This window comes from Aspergillus luchuensis, chromosome 8, assembly GCF_016861625.1.
Source record: "Aspergillus luchuensis IFO 4308 DNA, chromosome 8, nearly complete sequence".
Lineage (NCBI taxonomy): Eukaryota > Fungi > Ascomycota > Eurotiomycetes > Eurotiales > Aspergillaceae > Aspergillus > Aspergillus luchuensis.
Window position 1 is genome coordinate 3904311 of NC_054856.1, and position 24837 is coordinate 3929147.

Here is a 24837-nt window from a genome sequence, read left to right on the forward strand (position 1 = left end):
GCTATTAGCCGCTGCAGTGGGCGCGAGACGGAGCCATGCCAAGAACTTCATCACATCTTGTCACATTCCATTTTGACTCTCAGATCTATCTTGACTGATATCTTGGTGGTGGTAATTGTGGGGGAGACCTCGAAGCAATGACGACATAAAATATACATAGTTACCATGACCAGCAGGGCAAGCCTAAGTTTACATAAAACAATTCAAACATGACAAGATGGATCGTAAAGTCAGGTATGTTCAACCTCCGTCAATGGAATCTCATCCGCTACCACAGTAACTTCCACCTTCTTCACAATCCCAGGCACATGTCGATCGAGAAACTCCCGGTCCCCGGCAAATATATGCGTGGAGATATTAGCCAGGATATGTTGCTCCAAATTCTCCCCGGACTCACTCTGCTGCATATATGGCATGATCCATCGTTTCTTCCAGTCCTGCGTCATTTGACTGACATTAAGTGTCGCGCTCTGCGTACCCTCGCCGTTGTCCATTTTCCTGTGTAGAGTAGGTGCTCTTTTGACGAATTTCTTGACCCAGTGGACAATGAGCGGTCGGAGACAGGGAATTGATGCGGTGATGAGCACGACGCCCGCTTCGACGAACATCCACCGCAGAAGGGTGACATGGTTAGTGCGTGGGTTGGTCGAGGTCATGATGGTTGGGTATTCGATGGTTTTGACTAGGGAAGCGGCCATGGCTCTGGATGGTTGGGTAATGGTTAGTTGGGACAAGTGAATACACGATTAATGTGCCACTCACACTACTCCCAAACTCAGGAGAGATACGAGAACAAGTTTGACCCTGACGTTCCAATTGAATCGCCAGAAGATGTAGATGGGGAAAGCAGCGAGCAGGAGATCACAGGCGGAGTTGAAGGCTGTAGGTGCCAATTAGAAAATTTATGTTACTAAATTCACAGTGAAAGGAGCATACCACCCTGAAAATAAGCATAATCGATTTGTACCTTCAGTGACATGCAATGGGTGGCTTGGCTCGGGTTGAACAATTCTTCCACATGTGTCGAACATTGAAAAAACAGCAAGAAAACACTGATGACATTGACAACCACCTGCAAGGGTACTAGGGTCCATAAAATTATGCGATGTAGTTTTCGCGCTGCCAGCAGCTCGATGAGATAGATGATAAATGCCAAACGACCGGCAGTGGCAGCCAACGTTACCACGGCCTGACTGATAGTGGAATACTTAAGAGAGCTCATCGCGTGATGCAGCTCTAACGAACTGGCAGTCTTTCCGTACCCATAGTCTACCGCGACACTGGAGAGGGCCGCAGCAATCACAAGCAGAGCCTATGTATTTCCCTAAAAGTTAGTGACGTCGTAAGAAGACATGTTCATGCACTGACCAGTGCCAACAGAGTGACTATATCACTGATCTGAAAGTTGCCAAACTTAGCATTGCCGAATGAGCGCATGGCTACAACTATAATGGACAATGCACTCATTGTCCAAACAGCAGCCAGCAGCTCTGGGCCAAAGTCGACCGCAGAGCTTGGCTTGGGCAGCGGACTGCCAGTGGTACTATTTCCACCGGTTCCATTGTGCGGGGACCCTCCGGGATTCATCTCCGCGGGAAGTCATAGCAGAGAAGAAAAATGGAGTAAAAATCGGCGCATCCACGCAAGGGCAATGGACGATAGAAAAGGATTATTGGGGTTTAGAGGCCACGATCATCGCACAGACCTGTAGTGATAGCCAAGCCAGCGAGCGCTATATTCGGTGCCAGATAAGCCCCAGGGCGGAAACAAAGTTGGAGTGGGATCGCACTGGGCAGTTGTGATAGGGCAAAAGCCCGCGGAGAACCACGCGTCGTTCGGGATGTGCGATCGAGGTGCACTGCTTGGTACTGGCCGGTGCAACGAACACGCTCAGCTGGCTATTGTGTGCTGGTCCATCGGGCCCACTGTATTACTCAAAGTTGCTCAACGGCCGGGCGATCGTCGAAATCCACTTTAAGTGAAACGATACCGTTGGGCCCGCGCATCCTCTGGCCCGCTCCCACTAACGCAAATTAAGCATATCGGCCGGTTCTTCTTGTGTGCTCTCCACCCCCTTAATATCATCGACCCGTGGTCCTTCGACTTCCCCTCTCAGGGTTTCGGCCGTGGCTGGCCTTGATTAAGGAATTATCACTGACTAGCTCGTGTCAGGCTCACTCGACAGCGAAACATATTGGAGTTGAACTCAACTATCGCGCGGAGCTAAAAATACTTCTCGGTGTTTCTTAATCTAATGACAAGCCATCTAACTGCTGTCCCGTCATATGATGCAGGATAGCATGGGTGGAGACAAAAATGACTAACGAAAACGCCATCATTAGTGCAAATGAAAAGTATGATGCTGCGAGTTCGCCTTTCAAAACCCGGGGCCTGCCAAGATTTTCCAAGCAACTGTGATCTACCTCAATATCGGCCACCTTCATCAGGAACCACTGTACAAAGGTAATGTGGTCACTTTGGTACCTCAGCCCTATGTACACATGCCCCGAGAGGTCAAAAGGCTCTATCACCTACTGGGGCTAAGCTGATCGAAACTGGCTTCAAGTATGTGTGCTAAGATTAATATTGGAAATGGTTCAAGTCATACGAGGTCCTCCCCAAAGTGCGATTCTGACCTGGAGAAAACTCCAGACATTGAAGCATCTCTAAATCACCACTCAGGGCAGGGCTCATTGTCATCTCCAGGCTCGGATCCAGAGCCAGCCTTTGAGCCCGACTGAGCACCAGACTGGGGGTTCGAGTGCGATCCACGGGAAGATCCAGAAGGGAACGGCGCAAAGCCAAATCCGGAGCCAGCGCCAGGCTTGAAACCAGAGCCGGAGCTGAATTGAGTGGGAGCGGCACCGGATCCAGCGACCGAAGGAGCAATGGACGGCACTGAGACGGATTCCTGAGTGGCCGAGGCAGCAGCTGGGCCAGTCGCCTCATCAGTAGAAACATTACCAGCAGCTGAAGGGGTAGGGGTCGTGTGGGTAGCCACAGACGCAGTGGACGAAGCGACGGCGGTCTGAGAGCCCATGGCAGGAATGCTGATAGTGGCGATGTTCCAGACCTTGCCGCCTTCGCTGGAGGTCAGACCGGTGTATGTGGCGCCCGCGCCGGTTGCGATGGTGTCGCCGAAACTGGTGTCCGCCTCTCGCAGGGTGATGGTGGTGTTGAGATACAGCTGGTCTGCTACCGTGCCGGTGCAGTCGCTGTCGCATTCGGTGCCAGTGCCATATCTAGCGAGAGTAGCGAGAGGGTTAGTAAGATAACTCCTGAATAGTCCATCCGTCAGAGAAGTGAACGATTTACCCAGTCATGTAGGGACCAGCAGCATAAGAGTAGCTGGACAAAGCAGCACCCGTCAAAGCATTGGTGACATTCTGGGTCCAGGTCTCGCCATCCGAAGCGAGGTTGTACTCGATACGAACATGGTCGTTGGCACTAACGGGCGAGCCAGTACCATCCAGTTGTCCAAACGAGCCAAAGATACTGGCGCGCACACACCACTGGCCCGTGGTGGCACCGCACCAGGAGTTGCTAGGCCAGCTTTCGAGCGTGGTCTGGATGAGGTCGCCAGTTCCGTTGCTCATTCCTGGCCAGAGGAATAGCTCGCCATTCTGGGTGGAGGGAGCGACTCCGGGAATGATTGTGGTGACAGCGTTGATAATGTCGGACTTGGTCGGACCCAACGAGACACTGCCTCCCCAGGAGTCCCGCTTGGCGACCTTGGTGGAACTTTGCAGAGCAGCAGGCAGAACGGCACCGAGAGCGACGGATGGAAGGATGGAAAGGGTGCTGAGGACGTGCATGGTGAGCGCTTTTGTTAAGTTAGTTGGTATTCAAAGAGTGAATATAGAATTGAATGAGGATAATGAATGGAATGCTTGAGACCACCAGTGCCGTCAGAACAAGAGAACGATAAGATGTAGTACAGAGAAGAGAATGATAGGCAGGTACCTTTCCGTATGAGGACATGGGAGAAAGCTTCCTTTATATAGAGTCCAGGCCATTATCTCGGTTCTCTCGGAAGTAAGGCCTCTAATCAAACGTCGGTTTCAGGCTAAGGCCAGGGCTGAAACGCCCGCATGGAAGATACCCGGACCGGAACCCGAGCCTATAGGAGGCAAATGCCAGTAATTCTATGCTCTCAACCTTGCCTCGTTTGGGCTGTCATTTCCTGTCATTTCCGGTTAGGGGAAACTTACTGCTTCATCTAAAATATAGATGGCTTCATAGTACCTGTCGTCGGCAACTGCACCACAGAGTTTGATCGATGAATGGATTTCCCCTTTCCAACTCACTAGTAAGGGTATCCATTCTCTAAGATCAAATTGATACACTCTACTGACAGCGAATACCTGAATGTCTTACTGCTTCATAAGGCTTAGTGTCTAATTACACGGACAGAAACAACAATGTCAACAAAACCCGAAATTTGAATTGTAATTTGTGACTAACTACTAACAGCACTCACTATTTGGCTCATTCTGGTGTTCCTCCTCTTTTAAGTGCTTATTATGTCCTGAAGTTCCTTTGTAACTACGTACAAATCAACTTATCCAGATAAAACACAAAAGAAAACACAAAATACTTTTTTCTGCATCACTAATCCTGCTAGCTGAGCTTAGACGGCAATAGCCAGGCGCTCATAGAAGCCGACTCCCTGGTTCTCGATGCCAGTCGAGAGAAGGTCATCACTAGCCTCAGCACGACCGGAACCGAACCGCTTAAGGTTCCATTTGTCGATTCCGTCAACGCCCTTCAAGTCGTTGGAGTAGGTCCGGAACAAGTCACTGTTGAGGCGCTCGTACTCGGAGTACTCCTTCGGCCAGTCGCCCAGGCGCTCAACTGCAAGCTTCAGCAGGTGGAGGTGCTTCCGCACAAACTTGCCTTCCTCGACTGCGCCAACTCCGGGGCTGGAGGCGGGCGAGGAGAGTCCGGAAAGGACGCCTCCCTCCATCTCCGACGCGGACACCGAGGTCGGATCGATGAAGTAGCGCAGCGCATTCTCGTGCACCGCCGCGGCCTTCTTGTAGTACCGGTATGCCAGTTCGCGACGGTCCTTCTGGTTCTGGTATCCCTGGGCCACGCTGGTGTACATCTGGGAAAGCAGGACTGTCATCTCCACCGTGCTGGAGTGACGCGGTCCCTGAACACGCGCGCAGTTGTAGACGATGTCCTCGGCCAAACGGATGGCAGCCGTGTAGTCGCCAATGAGGTAACGAGTAATGACCAGCCAGCGGCCAAGAGCCAAAGTGTACTGGAATTGTTGCTGAGAAACCTCCTGGTCGTTCTCGGCGTTCCAGATCTCGTGAGTATCCCGGGAGTTCCAGAGCGAGGTGAGGATCCAGGCCAAGGTGTGGTAGTCATGCTGCTCATCGAGCACGCCAATCAAGCTCTCCAGATTCACAAGATCCAGCTGGGCCATGTCAATGTTGTGGCTCTGGAAGTAATCCAGCGTGTCGCGCATTATGATGCCTGACACGTTAAGCATTTCCTTGCGCGTGGAGGCTGGAGGTTCTCCCTTAATATCGCGACCCGCAATAACCAGGCCAAGCTTGAATACCAGCTTTAGAGTGGATTCTGAGGAGTAGCCCTGGTGGGACCAGATGTAGCGGAATGCAGTCAAGGCCAGGTCGCATGCTGCCTGATAATTGCCCGATGCCAGCAACTGTGTGGTCCGGTTGTAGGAAGCGATGGCCACCGAGCGGACAAGATCCCGCGACTTGTGGGTACTGAAATACTCCAAGATAGTCTCAGTGAACACTCTAGCCTGATGTATGTTCAGCTTCAGGCTGCTACCCTCGGTGTTGAGGAAGTAGTTGGAGAACTGCTCGACAACACGGTTGGCAGCGGACTGACGGTTCCGAGACACCAAAAATCCGTACAAACGGGGGACGGTGGCTGTCAACGTCTGCAGGCTAGTGCTCTTGGAGCTGATTTCGGACTGGAAGCGCTCCATGAACAGATACTCCATGGTAAGCGTAGAGTAAATCTCATTCAGAGTGACAGTGGAATCTTCGCGGACGCGGAGGCTGTACTCAACCTGAGCCAAGAAGGCCAGGTTCTCTCGTTGATTGGAGGTGATATCAAATCCGAAGAGAGACACGTTGGAAGAGTCCTTCAGGATCATCTGGCGATAGAGCTCCTGACTCAATTCCTTGGCTCGGTGGATCTCACCCGCCTCAATGTAGCCGGACACAATGCTCTTTGCTGCTGCCGTCAACTGGGTGGCAGAGGTCTGTGAAGTCAGGATTTGAGAGGTCGCTTCCTGTAAGATCGAAACAGTCTGGTGAGTTTCCCCACGCGTGGTGTACAAGGAAGTAATCTCCTCCATTTGAGACAGCGCCTCCTCATGCGCCCATCCCTGTGTGGACCGGATGGAAGACAAGCGGCGGGTGCGGATGGACACCCAGTTCCGCACTTCTGACTCGGTCATGGACGAGAAATCCTTCTCGACTTCGACTTCCTCTGCAGTCAAAGTGTCCAGTGTGGCACGAATATCATCATAGTCAATTTCCACCTCGGTGGACCTAGTATCGAGGAGGATCTTGTAAAGCTGAATTGCTTCATGTTCATATTGCTTGGATTCCTGGCAGATATGGGCTAGTGTTTTGGTCGCTTGGATTGTAATCGTAGCACTGGAGCCAAACAGACTGATGCACGACTTACGATACTGGACAGTCACATCATGAATAGAAGCAGTGTCGCTCTGAACCATGCGCAGGCAGTGAACATAGCGTTCATAAATGGTCTGCACAAAGGCTTGGTCCTGGAGCTTCGGGCTGATCGTCGGGTTTTGGAGCGTGTTGAACAACACGCGGCAGGGTTTTAGTGCATCACTGTACCGGCCTTGATTCAAAAGCTCCGTTGCAACCACAAGTAAGGGCTCAAATGCATCTGGGTGGCAGGTCTCGGAATCCTTGTTCAGAATAGAAACTATCTGGCGGTAATAGTCAACAGCCACGGGCCGGGGACGGGTGAGCTCCGCCAAGGTCCACAACTCCTTCAGGACGGTAGGGTGACTTCCACCATAACGCTTGGTGTAGTCCTGGAGCTTGTCCTGATGAATAGTGATCACCTTCTCTGTTTGAGAGGTACGTTCATACAGACGCAACAGGCTAGTCGTCACTTTCTCAAGTAGCTTATCACCGGCGGGTCGGTCACGCCGAACAGCGCGATAGAGACGCACTCGGATGTCTTCTTCCTTGAGCTGATAGCGTCTGGACCGATAGCAGTTGCTCAGACGCTCTGTTAGTTCGATAGCCCTATTTAGATCTGTCGAGGGAAGGACGACGTCATCCAGAGAAGGGGCAAACAAGGCCGGCCAAACGCTGCGCAGAAGCCGTTTCAAGATCTTGGTCGCATCCTGCCACCGGTGCTGCGACCAATACACTTCTAACAGTTTGTTGGAAGCCTTGACGGTAACTTCGTCGGTACTGGAAGATTGGTACACAATCTCCTCGAGGCTGGACTCAGTCTGGAACGACTCGAAGCTAGTGCTCTGCATGATTTCCCGACTAGTGGACCGGATGTATTGCTCGGCTTCATGGTAGATGGAGCTTTGCCGAGTGCTGTTCCGGGCGATGTGCTTGAACACATTGAGAGCTACTCGGGACAGCCCAACCGATTTCATGAGGTGCGCGACTTCGAGGAAATGAGACACTACTGCCTCTGAGCTTGAAGTAGTTTGCTCATACTCCTCCCAGAAGCCCTCAAGAATGGAGGCTGCCTCGGATTCTCGCGTCTGAGACTTGAGAAATTTGGAAAAGGCTATCACTGCTCTCACATCCTCAACTCCCATTCGCTAGAACGATTGACCCTGTACTCCTTGCTGGTGTGCTGCCAGAGCTCAACATAGAGGCTTTCTGCCTCCCTCCAATGTCCCGCAGCCACGGCCTTCTCCGCCCGACTGAAAAGGCTTTCGACATCCACAGTCCAAGAGATCAGTTCGTCAGTTTCAATGTGTTCCCAAGTGAGGGTTTTGCCTTGGTCGTCAGTGCCTTCACGACCGCGGATGTGAACCAGCAACGATCCGTCGACCTGCCGAGTTGTACTGTGATTCTGTGTGTGATGCTTTTCTGTCGTGGTTTGGAGCCATGTTTCAATTTCCTTGGCTTTGTATTCTTCCTTGATGGAAATGTAGTGCTGGGATAGCTGGGTCAAGGTGGATGTCACTATGGTGCTTGTGGCTCCGTAATGGATCTTGTAACATTCCACAAGCAGCTCGAGCATCTGAACACGCTTGATCATGACGTCCGTTTTAGACTCGACGACCTGGTCTGCAGTGGTTTCCAAGTAGAACTTGGTCATCTGCATTGTGATGAGGTGGCTTTCGGACAGCACATCTTTACTGATCACCGCCGCATCATAAAAAATTTGACTAACCTGGGCAGGCAAGCTATCATGAATACGTCGATAGAATAGGGCCTGGCACAGGATGGCTTGCAGGGTGGTGGGGTGATTGGTAGTCAGGATCTGGCGATAGAGACGCGTCTGGGTCTCGTGCAGTGACTTCAGCGCTGGGGTTGACTTGCCCTCCCATACAGTCATCTCCAACAATGGCACTGTGGGAGATGTCGGTATCACTGATCTCAATTCATTTCCAGCTGTGGCAATTTCCTTGTCTGTGGTGCAACCATACGCCAGACTGGCGTGGTTCACCCAGTACCGAAGGGCGAAGTCCAGAAGAGGGTGCTTGTCCAGATAGGTCTGAGCAACCTTCTCATCCAGGGGACTCAAGGACGGGTCATGACTCTCATTCACGGCTTGCTTGGTGTAGAGCAGAAGCCTCTGCGTCAAATCGCTGTTGCGGTTCTTGATGGCCGGAAGGAACTTCTCCCTGGCAAAGATGTCCAAAATGGCAGAGCGGATCTGTCCATGTCTGAGGAAGACCATGTTATTCTGGATAAACACCAGCGACGCAACAGGCTTAAGGGTATGCTGGATATCAATCTCTCGCTCGGTATACGAGGCCTTGTTCAATTCAATCGACACCAGGGATGTTAATTCGCTCTTGCTGAGTGGGCGAACCGCAGTTGCGAGCCATGTTAAGATCTTCTTCCCATCATCATTCAACTTCGAATGCAGAGACTGGGAGACCATATCGGTAACACTGTATCCCGCGTTGGCTATGCTTTGGATAGACCTCGTCAGAGAATTTGCGTTTGTTGGATGCTCATCCCGAACACGCTTTGCAGCAAGCTTGGCCCACAGGAAGGAGCCCTGTGATGCCTCTGCGATTCGGGTCACATTGAGCTCTTGATCATCTTCGGACATATAGTTGAAAGCGTGACTCTGTTGCAGTATTTTACGTGCCACGGCGGCAATATCATCGAAGACCAGCTCTGGAGTGACGTTCACCGTAGTTTGAGATGGGAATTGACTCGGCTTCTGGGAGCCGAAGACAATTAGTTTTACGTTACCGGCGTTCTGAACAGCCTCCTGGAGCTTTCTTAGCAAAGGTGTCTCGCCGCAACTAGCCTCGTCAACACCATCGACGACCAGAACAAGTTCTTTGGCATTCTTGAGACTGGCATTGAGGGAATTGCCCAAGGCGTTCCAGAGGATATTGTCGTACGCATCTTCATCAACAGTTCTCTGGCTCCGCTCATAAGCATCAGCTAAGATCTGGTACAACCTCACATTGCCGATGCGTTTGCCGAACAGCTGGGACAGGATCGTCTTCGCAATAGCCCGCGGTGTAGTATTCGCAGCCACCCTGCCATCTATATGGTATATTAGACACGCTCAATACCATGAGCTAGGTGTACTCACTAATTGGCGCAAAGATCGGCTTGTAGGTAACTCCTCCGACCGGATGCTGTAAATGGTCGTTGATGACCGTTGACAGGATTGATTTACCAGATCCCGGCTTTCCTACAAAGGAAAGGACTTGCTGGTTGCTTTTGAGAAATCTGGTCAAGTACTGAGACACCCAGAGACAGGTTGATTCTTCGCGCTCCTGAGCAAACTGAGCAGTGTTCTCGGTGATATTTGTGAGAGCTGGATCCTCTGGCTCAAGCCAGCTTCTGATAGTCTTTATCTCGGTCACTGCAGTGATTACCGTCAGTAATCCAATCTCACCAATAGATACCGAGGGTTTTCACAGACCTTTATCACCGTTCATACCCTCGCGGACAAGTTGGTGTCTCCACATCAGGTCAGAGACGGTCTCGCAGCGACTGTGAAAGCTGCTGAGCGACTCGGAAAATTGATGGTAGATGTCAATTTCCACCGTCTGAGAGTTCTGCAAGGCGCGGTTGAAGTGGCTCGCAACGCCAGCAACCAGAGTAACAAGGTCAGCCAATGCCAGAATCAGCTGGTCCTTGATATCTTTGGACACGTCGAAGAGCTCCGTTCGGTCCAATAAGTTGCCGAGTCCAGTCGAGCAGCGGTAAAAGAACCCGAAGAGGTCCTGAAGGGCGGACGCATTTTGCTCTCCGAGCTAAAAACTGTTATCAACCATCCGTTCTATATTTGTGATGATAGAATGTAAAAGACCTGACACATACCTCCAGTAAATTAGCACAGTACACGTAAGCCAGCTGAGCCGCTGTGTGGCTGTCGCCAGCGAAGTGTCCAATGGCTGAATCGAAGGAATGCAGACGTCCCACGAACAAAACAGCCCAGACCAAGGCCTTGTCGTAGCTGCTTCCCTCGGGGGGTAGCTTCCCCATACGTTCAGCTCGGATCCAGTTCAGCAATGTCTCATAGTCGGCATCGTTGATTTTGGATGCTATCATTGCATCGCTGCTCCGTCGGGTGAGTGTGTTAACCACATCAGCTAGTGCAGTGTTACCACTGCTGCTGACTCTTCTCGACACATGTCTGGAACTTCCAGATTGAAAGCTACTGTTAGAATAACTCTCTTGCTCGAGAATATTTGAGGCCTGACGCCTGCCGAAGATAGAGCCCGCAGACAGGGGTGACCCAAAGGTGTAGTGCACGTTAGGTTGGAAGGAGGTGGCCATTTTGGGGATGCTTCGATTGGATGATTAATGAAACGGGGTCAACAAAAATATTAAGTATTAAATGATAAAAGGCTAACAACAGTATGAGCTGAACGTCATCTGAAGGTTAGAAAGTCTCTTGAGTGATGAACATTCAGACAAATGTTGGTTTAACCTCAGTTGGTTGTCACACAATAATAATTAGGCTTGTATTTTTCAACGCAAACTTGAATTATGATTCTCACACAATCAGAGTACATCGTGCTCATTTTTATATCTTCCATAGCCTCATCTTCACGGGGTCTCCGTCCCTCTCACCCAATGCAAGACGTCAACATGAGGTAGACCAGAACTCAAAGGTAGCTAGCTACCCCAGCTTGGAGTAGCAAAGATCCAACATGACCAGTTAGATGTACGATGGAAGCTTAAGTTCCCCACTCCAGGTCCCGATCTACGATGGGCCGGCTGGGGAAGCTCTGCTCCGCGGACTCATCCGATCGTATATTGGTTGGCATAGCTGTTGTGTAACGACATGACTGCTGTCAAGCCATGGGTCAATAGCGGCCAAGCCGAAGCTGGGACGGACATGCAACAATGATTGGTAAGTTGATCAACGAAGGTAAGCTTTCAATTGGGGTTGCTCCTAGTAAACAGGCTTTGAAAAAGTGGAACAATGGCGATCCGACCGATCGCTGTGATGGCCGGAAACGATCAGCAGAGATGGATTTGTCGGAAGTGGGTATCCGAGGAGACCTAGCTGGAATGTTATAAGTAAAGGTGCAACGACAGGCCTTTCGGGGTGCCCGACAGGGAGCAATGTAACAGCGTTGGAATTGGCTGGTATGGTTTCTGATATGCTACACTACTGCTCCTAATCGAATCCGGTCGACCACCGTTCATTATGGCAGTTTTCTCATAACCCTCTTCCTTCGGCAGCAACAGCGCCAAAGTCTAAAGATTATGCAAGCCCTTCGCCTCGCACAAGCCACAAGAGCAAGAGGATGAGTAAAACTCTTCTTGGCCCATTTTCCATTGTATTCGATACATCATAGGGCATTATTGTTATTCATCGGACAACGTCACCCCAACAGATCGGAGAATTCCGTCGAATCGGGGCTGCGCGGCAGTCCGACCAAGATTACGGTTCAGTGGGGCATCACCGCATGCGGCGCCCTCTCGTCCCACTGGAACCCTCCATGACAATGAGACTTGACACTTGTGGTTCTTGAACTTAAGCTTCCGTTGTGCGCCAAAGTAGCCTTTGCATGACCGGCCTAACTTTGATTTTGCTCGGCGTGAATCCTCGACGCGACCTTATTGCACACGGCAGCTGGCTACCAGTGAAGATCTGAGTGGGTCAGAGCCTTCGTGCCTAGTGCCATCTATCTAGTATCTAGCTGTAAGTGACCTGGATGACTTACTCTTCAGTCCGTGATGGGCTAGAATACCATGTGGGAAAGCTAATCGAAGAGTCACGAGGCCGCTGAGCTAGAATCGATCGACCCAGTCACTTGTAGTGGTAGCATTCATGATCGGGCACCCCGTCGGAGTAGAGCCGTGGTGCTTCAGTAAGCTAGATGCCTACCGATACTGTTGTTCAAATGGTTGATTTCCTGTTTCGCGTAGCAGACGTCTAGGATGGCCTCAATCGGTGGCGATTGCCTCGTGAGTAGTAGTAGTTCTTTTCAAGTCGCTGATATATATTTAGCCCAGTACCGTGCGATATTTGAAAGTCAGCGCGTAACTTGTCAGAATACTGCTACAACTAAAACGTACTGGACCATGGTAGTAGAGCTTGTCGAAACTAGAGTGAAAATGCTATATATACTACCTTCTATTATACTTGACGATTGATGCTCTCTCCAGAGACAAACAGTACTCATCCTCTCCACTGTGAGGATCGCTGACTAATCACGCATGACTTAACTAACTATCCCGGCCTAATCGGGTAAAAGTGAATTTTTCGGTCGCAATACAGCACGTAACCATAATTTTATAAACAATTTTTACAATCTAATTTGATTTCCCACCTATTGGTATGCAAAGCGAATGCTTTTATTTTCAGTCGGGACATATCGGCAACTGAGATTGTTTTGAACGTCCAGGTTAGGGCGTAGATGATCAGAATGCTCTAGGAGCTTTGAGTACTACAGCCCAGAAAAGCCTCTTTGACATCAGGATTAAAGACGGCAGGAACAATGCGGGATGTTCTGATTAAAGGGATGAAGGTTAATAGTATTGTTCAGCCACCAAATGTATAAATGTCACCAATCTTTGCAATACTACGACTAGTAAATAGAAGATTAGAATCAATAGAACTTTTTGGCCTTGGTCAAAAAGTTGACGATATCTTCGTCAGTAGTAGACTGTAGCTTGGCGCATTCCATCCGTACACCCTGTGGATGATGCCGGTGGGTTGGCGTCAGAGGGAGAGGCATGTTTGCGTAGTGGTAGAAGTTGCGGTGGCCGATTGAAGTTGGAGATTGACTCCCTATCTGCGGGGTTGCCCTTATCCATTCATTCCTTCCAACTTGACTCCACCGTTTTTCCACTTTCGGTAAAAGATACGCTCATCCTCCCACCAGGATAAAGGATAAGACCAGCAGGTCGAGTCGAAAATAAGCTCACCCATGTTCGTAATCTCATTTCCTTTTTCAGTTCTGCCCGCCGTTGACACCCGCATATCTATCCTGCCCCGACAATCAATCAAAATGACCAGAACATGGGTTGTCGTGGGTGCATCAAGAGGTATCGGCCTGGAGTTTGTTCGGCAGCTAGCAAGCTCTGGAGAACGGGTTATCGCCGCAGTACGCAGCCTATCAAGTGCTGAACAGCTCTTCGGATTGCTTTCCCAATACACTCGGAATGGTGCTCCACTAATCACCGTAGAGGAATGCGACGTTACCAAGCCTGATAGTATCGATGTGAGTTGAACGTTAAGACATATCCACTGGTGATAAGGGCGGAAGATGACACATGGAACTAGGACTTTTCTCACAATGTCGAAAAGGCTGTGCGAGATGGGGGGCTACGATTAACGAATGTCATTTTGAATGCTGGTATCAACCAGTATCCGAATCGTGCTACAGAGATGTACGCCTATCGCCCATAAGATCCGGATATAGCCTTGACTCACATAGGCTGTTATAAACTAGCTCTTTCCAGTCCTTTACCCACCACTTGCAAACCAACACAATTGGTCCGGTAATTGTCGCCCAAAGGATGCTTTCCATCGACCCGACCACACCGCTAGAGAAAATCATATTTATTTCCTCTGACTCCGGTTCAGCGAGCCAATTCCGAAGCCACGAAGACGGATTTGCCGTATATGCGGCGACTAAAGCAGCCCTCAATCAATCATTGAGGCACATGGCGGCGGAAATTTCGCGGAAGGGTGGCCGGACGTGTGTCCTGGCGCTGCATCCGGGCGAGGTGGAAACGTGAGTACCCTTGTTATAGGCCATTGATTTTCAACTGCCCTGGTTGCTGGTTGTGTTTGCCTGATGTGAAATCTGTTGCACTAATATGTTGCGGCAGTGATATGGCGAATGTGGAGTTGGATTGGGTAGTGGAAGGTGTGATCCAGCCGAGAGAGAGCGTGGAGGGGATGCTGAGAGTTGTTGAGGAGAGAGGTGAAGGGGACAACGGGACATTTTGGTGTTGGGATGGGAGGGTGAGTATAAGCGCAATCATTCGTCTAGACCAGGGCCTTTCTAATACTAAACAGAGTCATCCATGGTGATAGCTTGAAGATGGAATGTGATTTGCGTTGGTGATTTCCTCAAACGAGTTTTCCCGTAGCAATGTCAGGAAGTATAGATCATATGCCCGTGCATTTAGAGTAGTTTTACATGCCAGGCTAATTAACATTTTAATTTGCATAGAGAAGGTAGGAAGTCCTGATAAGTATCGTAGTTAGTGTCTCCCTGTTCTATGTGCTCTGAGGTTGATAGCATTTTTTAGATTGTTTCCAACGATGTAGCAGTAGACAAGGGTGAGAAGGCGAACATCTGATCGGAGAACGATCGGAAATTAGCATGAAGTCTAGGTTGTCGCTGGCAGGTCTTCCGCTATAGCTGCTTAGTCCTAGCTAGTGTACGTGTCAAGTCTGCCTTCCCTACTTATCGAGAGTAGGCTTCGTGTTCGATATATCACTTTTAATTATAATATTTTGCATTACATATAGTAATATAAAGAGAAGACAAGTACATACGACCACAGGGTGTGGAAAACAGGGCTTCCCGTCCGCTCAGCCGTACTTAAGCCACACGCCGGGAGGTTAGTAGTTGGGTGGGTGACCACCAGCGAATCCCTTCTGTTGTATGTTTATGTCTCTTTCTTTTTTTGATTTTCATAACTTTTCTAGTCAGGCTGTTTCGTTCGCATGCTTTCCTTCTTGCCCAGAAATTCGAAGGGTCGAACGTCTGAAGTAGGCCCGCCCGCTTCATTTTTCCGTGGCCCTATATTCTTGCACTCTTCGAATCAACGAACGTCAATATTACACCTACTTTCTGCTGCCATTTAGTAGCGATGATAGGTCCTATCAAGCATGTCGTGGTGATGATGCTTCCACGTTAGTGTTTAGTAAAATCCAGCCCTCTCGCTGCTTTTGGGTCTGTCCCGCCAAAGTCCTCCACTTCGTGTAACCCACTGACCGGCGAAATCCGATGCCCATCATGAAGACACAATCTGTAGCATTCCATGGGCCTGAGGCCTACCGCCCCGGTTTATCAACATGCCATTTCGTGGCATCATATCGCAATAGCCATGTTCGGCATCTCCGAGTCGGTCCTGCGATGCTGGTCAGTGAGTTTCCGGAGATATCACCATTTGCCCCACCCAATGGATGCATCTAGATGCTACCTACCAACATACTGAACAACTCACAATAATACCCGTACCAGACCTTTTACATTCCAATGGCGATCATCGTTGATGCAACAACATACTTCTCAAGAGTAGTAGTCCATCCTAGCATGTGTCTTTCGATGCGGCTAGTCTAGGCCAGATCCTCATCGGAGATTTTGTGTGAACGCGCAGACAGTTCCGTATGACTGGCTAGTTACCCTTACATGTGAGGCCACCAAAACACGTCCTTATTGTGCGGCGCGAGCATTATGTGTAGAGCGCGGCCCATATTCAAATCACGCCAATGCCCCCTGCTTTACTGGTACAGGGAAATCCTGTGGGATAGAGATTTCCCTGTACTATGCGCGGCAGGAATTGCAGGAGGTGCATAGAGAATGGAGAATATGGACAGCGCGTAAATTCAACAAGGGGAAGAGACTAGTTGTGCCAGCGGCCGAGTTGGAACAGTTGGATCTTGAAACAGAGACCCCAATATGGTCTTGCTTCTACCGTGCAGGTGAGTGATAAGATTATTTCCTGCCTCTGAGAAACACCTCTTATAACTTCCAGTCAACTTCCAGTCCTAGACGATCCGTTAACGAGCCGCTTGTCAATTTCTGGAATATCTCCATGCCTCATGATTAATCACCGGAAGGACATGCACCGGGTGATAGTCGATCCAGACAAGGCAGTCATCTTTCCTGGGGCGAGCTTGGCCCGTCAAAGGAAAGTTGCCGGTTTTCATATAGCAAACGTTTTTGAAGAAGACTGAAATTAGAGAAATGGCGCGCTTATTGGATATGCAATGCACTCACACTGCTGGCTATTGATTGACACTTTCCTGGGACACGAAGTTTTGAAGCAGGACCTCCGTGCATTCGTACGCGCTATCAAGATATACTAGAGAGCTGATCAACCTTTTGGATGCCGGACCTGATTCATGACACCCAGGAATATCCATGCTACGATCATGCGGCTTTTTTTTTTTTGGATCAAACAAAAATCTCTGAACCTGAAGGAGGAAATTCCGACCGTACACATGTGTCAGGTCCATTCATGATCCCTGACATCCGAAGACTGATTCCAGAGGCTACACAAGTACATGAGAAAAACCGCCGACAGAATGTGCCATTGAATTCTATTGTTGCTCATATACCTCTCGAAATCAGAATTATTATTGTCGATATGATCTACCAGAGCCCTCCAACCTGTTACGGACGCGTACATGACACTCCCAACATACTAGAGGCCTTTCAATGGAGAATGCCCATCTCATACTGGCAGAAGCTTTGCAACCCAACACTTATATTCGAGGTGCAAGACATAATCGAAGCAGGAACACCAATTCATTGGGCCTATTTCTGTCACGGATTGCATGAGCTATTGTTGCAAGAAGACTGGTACTGCAATAGTGGGCTATATGTACGAGGCCGGATTCCGCATCTTACTGAACGTCTAAAAGAATGCCTTTCGGAAAGCGTCTAATCGTACAGTATGCCTTTCAAATACAGGCGCAAAGACTTATCATCTTGTTGCTCCATAAATCATGCTAATAGGAGCAGCCCTAGTGCTCATAGGAACGGAATGATGTCTGCCTATCAAAATTTAAAGCCTACCCAAGTCGAAACCTTGGTCTAGTTATCCGAGGATACTGGACTCGGCCAGCCAGTCAGGCCGAGACATTCACTTATTTGATAAAGTAACCAATCTTCGTAGCCCCCTTATCAAACTACCAACTGATTGAACTAGCCTCGTCGGCTTGGATTCCGTGAAGCTATACACGTAGGTAAATCTGAAACATCTTTCAAGAAAACGCAACATTTCCCCAGAACAAACCAGGGAGCATGGACAGGAAAGCAAAGAGACGAAGTATGAAAATCTGGAATGAACGCCTAAGGTGCCCAACCTTGACAGTTAGAACCTTTAAACTGGGCCACAGCCGAGTGCCCCCCCGCCCCCGAGTCGAGGTTAGAGTACGCGTGGCCTGCGTGGGGTGAAGTCCCGGAGGTTTACGGAGTTATGATGGAGTTAAGAAGTAGTCAGTGCTGATCTTGATGGTGGAAGTCAGCGGCAGGTAGAAACATTCTGACCCATATTGTCGCCCATCTTGTATGTTCCACCCGATTGAAACAACTCCATTTTCCATCACTATAATACTCTTAGTTCTTTATACATACGCGAGTAGGGAATGCCAATTTCTGTGTGGCTGGAACCACCTTACGCTGATAATTACAATGATTGGGATAATTAGAGCGAGAATGGAGAAGCGAGAAAATGAATGTAAGGAAAGACACTGTCGTGACTTTACCTTTTACTGAACGAATTTTGATTAGATCTGGGACAAGTAAGAGTTAAGTGAGCGATTCTTGGTATGAAGAAAAAGGAAAGAACAAGACGTAAAAACATTATTCTCCTGAACATAGTCCGACATTCTCTGGATAAGGGGTCGAGTTTCCCTATTAGGCACCTCAAAAAGAACCCACTGTCAATCCTCCCAAGTCCTATCAATCTCAAGCATTCAAGTTGGGTGCCGAGAACTCCCCGAGAAACCGAGATCGGAGGATGATATGATTGATATGATGCCTGATTGATATGATCGTTGACATCGACCCATCGGCTTGGTGTTTGCCGATGAGTTTGCCGTAGCAGAGGCTACGCTGCCGCCGATCGTCACATCAAATGCAGGAACCATGTACGGGTTGAGTCAGTCGCCCTAATAATTGGCTTGACGTTGAGGGGGATTTTACGCGTATTATCTAAGCGGGCGAAAAATCCCCGAGGGACCGGGACTACTAAATTTCCGCTTCTTGTCTGGGGAAAGCGCGTCGATTTTGCACCGCATTGGCACAGGGTCCAGTGGGGAATCTAGGGTTACGATCACGACTCGGCCTCGAATGAGAAATGACGAATTCGGCTCCATCCGCTGCGTGCTGATTACAAACACAGGACTAATGACCCTGAAAAGATCCACCAAGGATTTAACTCTCAGGCAACTACATTTGTCTGTGACCAAAACCCAGTTTCATGCATACATATGTTCAGATTGCACACGACAAATGGATTATTCACAGGAGAATTGGAGAGAGACTAATTGAACATTGACCTAGAATCCTTCTCCATGCTATATCCTCAATTGGTAAGGAAAGTTTAGAACTGGGGAGTTCATGCCGGAAAGTTGAGTAAGGAATCGCCGATGGGCTCGATGATCCGCGGCTATTGACCGGCTTGCATGTCTTGGCGCTACAAAGAGAAAACCATTTGCAATCGTTGGTTGACCAAACTCGGTTCAGATCGGCATCGTCTTCGACCAGCTAGACTATATGGCGGGGACTGACCAACAGTCTAAGCCACTTCCTTGCCAAGCGAGTATCTTCGACTTTCTTTTTTCTGCAAACGCGTCTGGCTAGTTAATAATTACTAGACTGACTGATTGCTCGGTTCCATGCCACAAGGGATCGGGAAGCCGAAAAGTGCGCTATTGCACCCAATCTGTAAAAAAGCTGTACGATGCAGAACAGACCCATCTTTAGCCTTGGTTGCTCCAATCATGACATGGAAACTATCGGAAAATATAATCTGAGTTCAATGGATCTGTTTCGTCGCTAGAATATCGGAGTAAATGGGCCCAACCCCTAGCCATCGGGTTCGACGGAGGAATTCTTCTTGTTGGGTACAAGATTGACCTGATCCCCTTGGCCGCTGGACATCTTCTTCTTCTGTCAGATCCTGTTGGCTGACTTTAATCCAGAATGAAATTTCTAGCTTCACCTGCAGTGACGGTTGCTGCCGCACTTCTGTTGATCAACGGCGCAGAAGGAACTCAATCTGAACGAAGCCGGGCTGTCGCTCATTTTTCTAAACGTCATCCAACATATCGTGCTGCCACCAGGGCTCATTCTAGCAATACTTCTGACTATCGCTTCTTTAATAATAGGACCAAATGTATGCGTTAAACTGGCCTTGAACTTTATTCGTGACTGACATATGGTAACCCCTGGATAGCCCACTTGGTGGAAAGCTTACCTGATGTGCACTTCGATCTGGGGGAGATGTACTCAGGGTCGATCCCTATCGATGATAGCAACAATGGTTCTCGATCTTTGTTTTATATCTTCCAACCTAAGATAGGCGAACCATCGGACGATCTTACTGTTTACCTCAATGGAGGGCCAGGCTGTTCCTCCGAACAAGGCTTCTTCCAGGAAAATGGAAGGTTCACGTGGCAGCCTGGTACCTATGCACCCGTCATTAACGAATATTCTTGGGTCAACTTGACGAACATGCTATGGTACGCTACTACCCAATGATGGCAATTGGACGTATTCAGCCCGTACTTTGTGTGACTAACTTGAGGTGATTAAGGGTTGACCAACCAGTCGGAACCGGATATTCTGTAGGCAATGTTACAGCCACCAACGAAGACGAGATTGCCGCCGACTTCCTCAACTTCTTCAGAAAGTTTCAAGACCTATACGGGATAAAGAACTTTCGCATCTTCATAACCGGTGAGAGCTACGCCGGTCGATATGTTCCCTACATCTCGTCGGCAATGCTGGATAAGAACGACACCACCCGTTTTAACCTGAGCGGTACGAGCCCCTCCTACTCATAATCATTACCACCTTAAGCTTAGTCGACTGATCCTGGCTATTCAACGCCTCTCTAGGAGCCCTTCTCTATGATGCCTGCATCGGCCAATGGGACTACATCCAAGCCGAGCTCCCTGCCTACCCCTTCGTCAAGCAGCATGCTTCACTCTTCAACTTCAACCAGTCCTACATGAACGAGCTCGAAACTACCTATGAAGAATGCGGCTACAAAGCATACTTCGATGAGTACTTTGCCTTCCCTCCAAGCGGCATTCAACCTCCCAAATACATGAACTACTCCGAGTGCGATATCTATAACATGATCTACTACGAAGCCTACAATCCCAACCCATGCTTCAACCCATACCGTGTCATTGATGAATGTCCACTTCTCTGGGATGTGCTTGGCTGGCCGACAGACCTAGCCTACGAACCTGCGCCGTCTACCTACTTCAACCGCGCGGATGTGAAAAAGGCTCTGCACGCCCCACTGGACGTGGAATGGGAGCTATGCAGCACTGACCTCGTCTTTGCCGGAGGGGAATCCGATCCCGGTCCGGAGCAGCAAGGGGACGACTCACCCAACCCCACCGAGGGGGTTCTCCCGCGTGTTATCGAGGCGACCAACCGTGTGCTTATTGCCAACGGCGACTGGGACTATCTGATCATTACGAACGGCACCCTCCTCGCCATCCAGAACATGACCTGGAACGGCCAGCTGGGTTTCCAGTCTGCACCTGCCACACCGATCGATATTAAGATGCCGGATCTCCAGTGGAACGAGATCTTTGAGGCCCAGGAGGGATACGGAGGGTTGGACGGACCGCAGGGGGTTATGGGCGTACAACACTATGAGCGCGGGTTGATGTGGGCGGAGACTTACCAGTCAGGGCATAAGCAGCCCCAGGATCAGGGCCGTGTGTCGTATCGCCACCTGCAGTGGTTGCTGGGTCAAGTTGAGACTCTTTAGTTTCCCACTTCGGAATAACCGAGTTCAGATTGACTTGGTAATGTTTTAATTTCCCCTGACATGGGTCTCCTCTATATCATGTTACAATTATTTCCAAAAGTTGGATGGGCCATCCGCCTGTCATTCCTTTCCAGTCTCCTCTCCCTACCCACCGCCTACCTTTAGCAGTTATAAGGCGTGCCTGTCAGTAAAAGTATGGCATGGCGCTAGAAGCTAGAGAATTGCGTTTGGTATCTGCATCAGAATACTGGCATTAGGCTTTCGAGCTAATAGTGGTTACTGCCCCGAGTGCGGTAGAGATACTGCCGCAGTCGTTTTGCCGAGGCCGACCATCATCTCCGCGATTTGAGTCATCGCAAGGAATCATCTAATAGTACCTTGTTAATCACTATCAACCAATCCACACAACACGAAAATGGCTTCTAGTGATGCATCTATCGTTCCCTTTGGGGCCACGATGCGTGAGCAATTTCTCTTTGACCCTAAGTTTTTAAATCTGAACCACGGTAAGAACGCCTGCTATGGAACTTACCGAGCGTTGTAGTAACAAACATTAACATAACCACGCCGATAAACTCCAGGCTCATTTGGAACGTATCCTGCCGCAGTTCGCACTGCCCTACGCCACTTTCAGGATCAAGTTGAGGCGCGTCCAGATCCATTCATCCGCTACACCACCCCTAAAGAACTAGATGTCTCTCGGGAGGCGGTCGCCAAGCTACTGAATGTCCCCAGAAACGAATGTGTCTTCGTCAAGAATGCAACTACGGGGGTGAACACCGTCCTCCACAACCTGCCTTTCAAGTCAGATGATGTCATTATCTACTTTGAAACCGTCTACGGCGCTCTCGAAAAGGGCATTGTATCTTTCATCGAATCTAGAGCCGCTCAGATTCGTAAAGTTCATATGAAATGCCGATTAGTCACGAGGACCTGGTGGAGCGCTTTCTCCAGGTTGTTCGGGAAGCGCGGAGCGAGGGATTGAATGTGAAGCTTGCCCTCTTTGATGTCGTGACTAGCTTGCCGGCTGTGCGGTTCCCTTTTGAAAAACTCACTGAGGTTTGTCGAGAAGAGGGCATCCTGAGTTTGATTGATGGCGCGCACGGCATTGGTCAGCTTCCGTTGGATCTCGCAGCGCTACAGCCGGACTTCTTCACGAGTAATTGTCACAAGTAAGTTTCTGCTGAATTTCGTTCTCGATAACCCTCCAAGAGTGGACTCATATGTAAAAACACAATAGATGGCTGTTTGTCCCCCGCAGTTGCTGTGTGCTCTATGTTCCGAAACGCAACCAACATCTGATTCGAACCACCATTCCCACCTCCTGGGGCTTCATCCCGTCCGAAGACTCTCCTGCGACGGCGCCTTCTGTCATGAAGAGTAACGATTCTTCAAAGAGTGCATTTGAGAGTCTTTTCGAATTTGTCGCTACTAATGATGATACGCCCTACTTCTGTGTCCCTGCTGCGTTGGAGTTCCGCAAGACGGTCTGTGGTGGCGAAGCCCGTATTTACGAATACCTGGAAAGATTGGCAAATGAGGCTGCTGATATCGTTGCTGCGACGCTTGGAACCGACGTTATGGAGGAAAGGGGCCTACAACCGGGGGAGCAGAGCAATCTCAGACGATGCGCCATGACCACTATCCGGTTACCATTCACTTTCAGGGAGGATTTAGCAGCTTCTGATTCTTCTGCTACGCTTTTGAAAGCTGAGGAGGCTGTCGCAGCGGTCAGGTGGTTCCAAACCACTCTGGTGGAGGGGCATGGGACATTCGTGCCCCTTGTTGAGCACGGGGGCTGGCTGTGGGTGAGGCTTTCTGCCCAAGTTTATCTTGAGCGGGGGGACTTTGAGTGGTTGGCTGAAGTCCTCAAAGTGCTCTGCCAGCGATACAGGAGTGAAAGATGTCAGCTAGAATAGATGGCGCGTGGGGGAAAGCAGGCCATTGAGCTTTCGGTAGCAGCTTTACATAGATCCGGAAGCGTTTGTATTTCCAGCCATGTTCCTAACTGTGGAATTGCAGTACACCAAACGAGGGACTAAATTCATATATACCGATCTACGTAATTATTTCATGTAAGCTATCAAGTAGATGAATGCAACCGCCTTTCTGCTTAGACTCTAACGAACACCAGCCATTCCAATTAGATTGCCATATTTCAGCGTATCAATCGTTGCGTTATACTGCTCTGACGAAGGCGACGTGGTCAGGATCATCGCCGAAACTCCATCATCGCCGCCCGTGACAAAGTGTTCGCGCAGGACCATCGTCAGCGGCGATGACCGGAACGGAATCCGGGCCTGCTTCCGGGCCATAGCCCGAATGACTTCTTTCAAGGAAAGAAGATCAGTGTTGATCTGTCTGCTCTCCTGCTGCTCCTGAGGCGTCTGTTTTGTCCGCATGGTGGACACGGAACCCTTGTCATGACAGTACTCTGAGCCGGCCAGATCCACAAACACCATCTTTCCACCCAGACAGGCATGGTGACATGACTTTATGACTTCCGACACGTACTCTTCCGCCTTCTGAACACGCGATTCATATTCTGCTTTCTTTGCCTCGGCCTCATCTATCGCTGTCTGATTGAGTTGATAATCCGGATTCGGGACATACTTGCCATCCGGTGTCTGGATAATGGCCTTCATATTCTCCTCGATGTAGATATCAGTTGCGCGTTTCCCGACCGGTACCAGCTCGGATTGCCGCTCAACGACGGCATCCCGCGCATCCAGTAGTTCTCTCGTGACAATCTCAACTTCAAACACAGCGTGTGTCCGGGAACTCTGATCATGAATCGTCGATGTGCCTGTCGCCCTACTCTGGATGCCAGCCAACAGCTGAGCATGGAACTCCTCGAAAGTAAAGCATGGCTTGGTGACGATGGGACGCACGCGGACTTTCCCATCGGCGAGGGTTTCCGTCTCACCGCGGACGTGGGTCTTCCCGTCAGCGCCTTCGCGGATATGGCACTTGCATCGGTTGTTGAGCAAGTCAAAGGCAATGTTTTTCCGTAGCTCGTACATGCGGAGGCCTAGGAGAAGTGTCTCATTCTCCTTAGTATTCTCATTTAGTTGGTATAGATGCTCGTAGAGCGCTTTTGCAGCTGACAAACAGAGTCCGAACTCGTCTGGCCGCTCGAAATCATACCCGATGATCGTGTGGGATTTCCCACTGCCCGAGTGTCCGTAGGCGAAGAAGTTGCAGTTTTGCCCGGTTAAAACCCGGGGGAGAGTCGGTGCGACGACATGTTCAAAGACAGTTCGATTAGAGTCGTCTGCGTTGAATATCTCGGTAAAAGCTGAGTCGCTTTTCCAGGGGCGAGAGAGTTTCTGGGATGGTGGTGGTGTTAGTGCGATCGTGGTGTTTTGCCCGGGATTGGAGGCCTGTGTTCGGGCGATTTCAGGGGCAGCCGCTTCCGATGGCAGCGGAGGGCGCCAGCGAGTGAAGACTTTAATGGACGGCATTCTCAGAT

At 49.7% G+C, this 24837-nt stretch overlaps 8 protein-coding genes across 8 annotated transcripts; 3 read left to right on the plus strand and 5 right to left on the minus strand.

Annotated features, from left to right (window-relative positions):
* Window positions 1-230: 230 nt before the first annotated feature.
* On the minus strand, window positions 231-1587 carry AKAW2_81352A (uncharacterized protein; the record flags this gene model as incomplete). The annotated part of the gene is made up of 4 exons (XM_041682474.1): window positions 231-702; window positions 763-880; window positions 937-1312; window positions 1369-1587. 4 exons carry the CDS (start codon window positions 1585-1587, stop codon window positions 231-233), a joined length of 1185 nt encoding a protein of 394 aa, XP_041549313.1.
* A 1084-nt stretch (window positions 1588-2671) lies between these two features.
* AKAW2_81353A (uncharacterized protein) lies at window positions 2672-3815 on the minus strand (the record flags this gene model as incomplete). Its single annotated transcript, XM_041682475.1, has 2 exons — window positions 2672-3242; window positions 3316-3815. The coding sequence occupies 2 exons, from the start codon at window positions 3813-3815 to the stop codon at window positions 2672-2674; spliced, it is 1071 nt and encodes a 356-aa protein (XP_041549314.1).
* An 815-nt stretch (window positions 3816-4630) lies between these two features.
* Window positions 4631-7642, minus strand: AKAW2_81354A (uncharacterized protein; the record flags this gene model as incomplete). The annotated part of the gene is made up of 1 exon (XM_041682476.1): window positions 4631-7642. One exon carries the CDS (start codon window positions 7640-7642, stop codon window positions 4631-4633), a length of 3012 nt encoding a protein of 1003 aa, XP_041549315.1.
* Window positions 7643-7791: 149 nt separating this feature from the next.
* AKAW2_81355A (uncharacterized protein) lies at window positions 7792-10979 on the minus strand (the record flags this gene model as incomplete). The annotated part of the gene is made up of 4 exons (XM_041682477.1): window positions 7792-9734; window positions 9784-10059; window positions 10120-10453; window positions 10521-10979. 4 exons carry the CDS (start codon window positions 10977-10979, stop codon window positions 7792-7794), a joined length of 3012 nt encoding a protein of 1003 aa, XP_041549316.1.
* A 2609-nt stretch (window positions 10980-13588) lies between these two features.
* AKAW2_81356S (uncharacterized protein) lies at window positions 13589-14700 on the plus strand (the record flags this gene model as incomplete). The annotated part of the gene is made up of 5 exons (XM_041682479.1): window positions 13589-13882; window positions 13945-14051; window positions 14114-14398; window positions 14496-14631; window positions 14686-14700. 5 exons carry the CDS (start codon window positions 13589-13591, stop codon window positions 14698-14700), a joined length of 837 nt encoding a protein of 278 aa, XP_041549317.1.
* A 4855-nt stretch (window positions 14701-19555) lies between these two features.
* AKAW2_81357S (uncharacterized protein) lies at window positions 19556-21365 on the plus strand (the record flags this gene model as incomplete). The annotated part of the gene is made up of 4 exons (XM_041682480.1): window positions 19556-19748; window positions 19809-20094; window positions 20169-20395; window positions 20473-21365. The coding sequence occupies 4 exons, from the start codon at window positions 19556-19558 to the stop codon at window positions 21363-21365; spliced, it is 1599 nt and encodes a 532-aa protein (XP_041549318.1).
* A 912-nt stretch (window positions 21366-22277) lies between these two features.
* AKAW2_81358S (uncharacterized protein) lies at window positions 22278-23284 on the plus strand (the record flags this gene model as incomplete). Its single annotated transcript, XM_041682481.1, has 2 exons — window positions 22278-22537; window positions 22606-23284. 2 exons carry the CDS (start codon window positions 22278-22280, stop codon window positions 23282-23284), a joined length of 939 nt encoding a protein of 312 aa, XP_041549319.1.
* Window positions 23285-23485: 201 nt separating this feature from the next.
* AKAW2_81359A (kinesin family protein) lies at window positions 23486-24829 on the minus strand (the record flags this gene model as incomplete). Its single annotated transcript, XM_041682482.1, has 1 exon — window positions 23486-24829. The coding sequence occupies one exon, from the start codon at window positions 24827-24829 to the stop codon at window positions 23486-23488; it is 1344 nt and encodes a 447-aa protein (XP_041549320.1).
* Window positions 24830-24837: the final 8 nt, after the last annotated feature.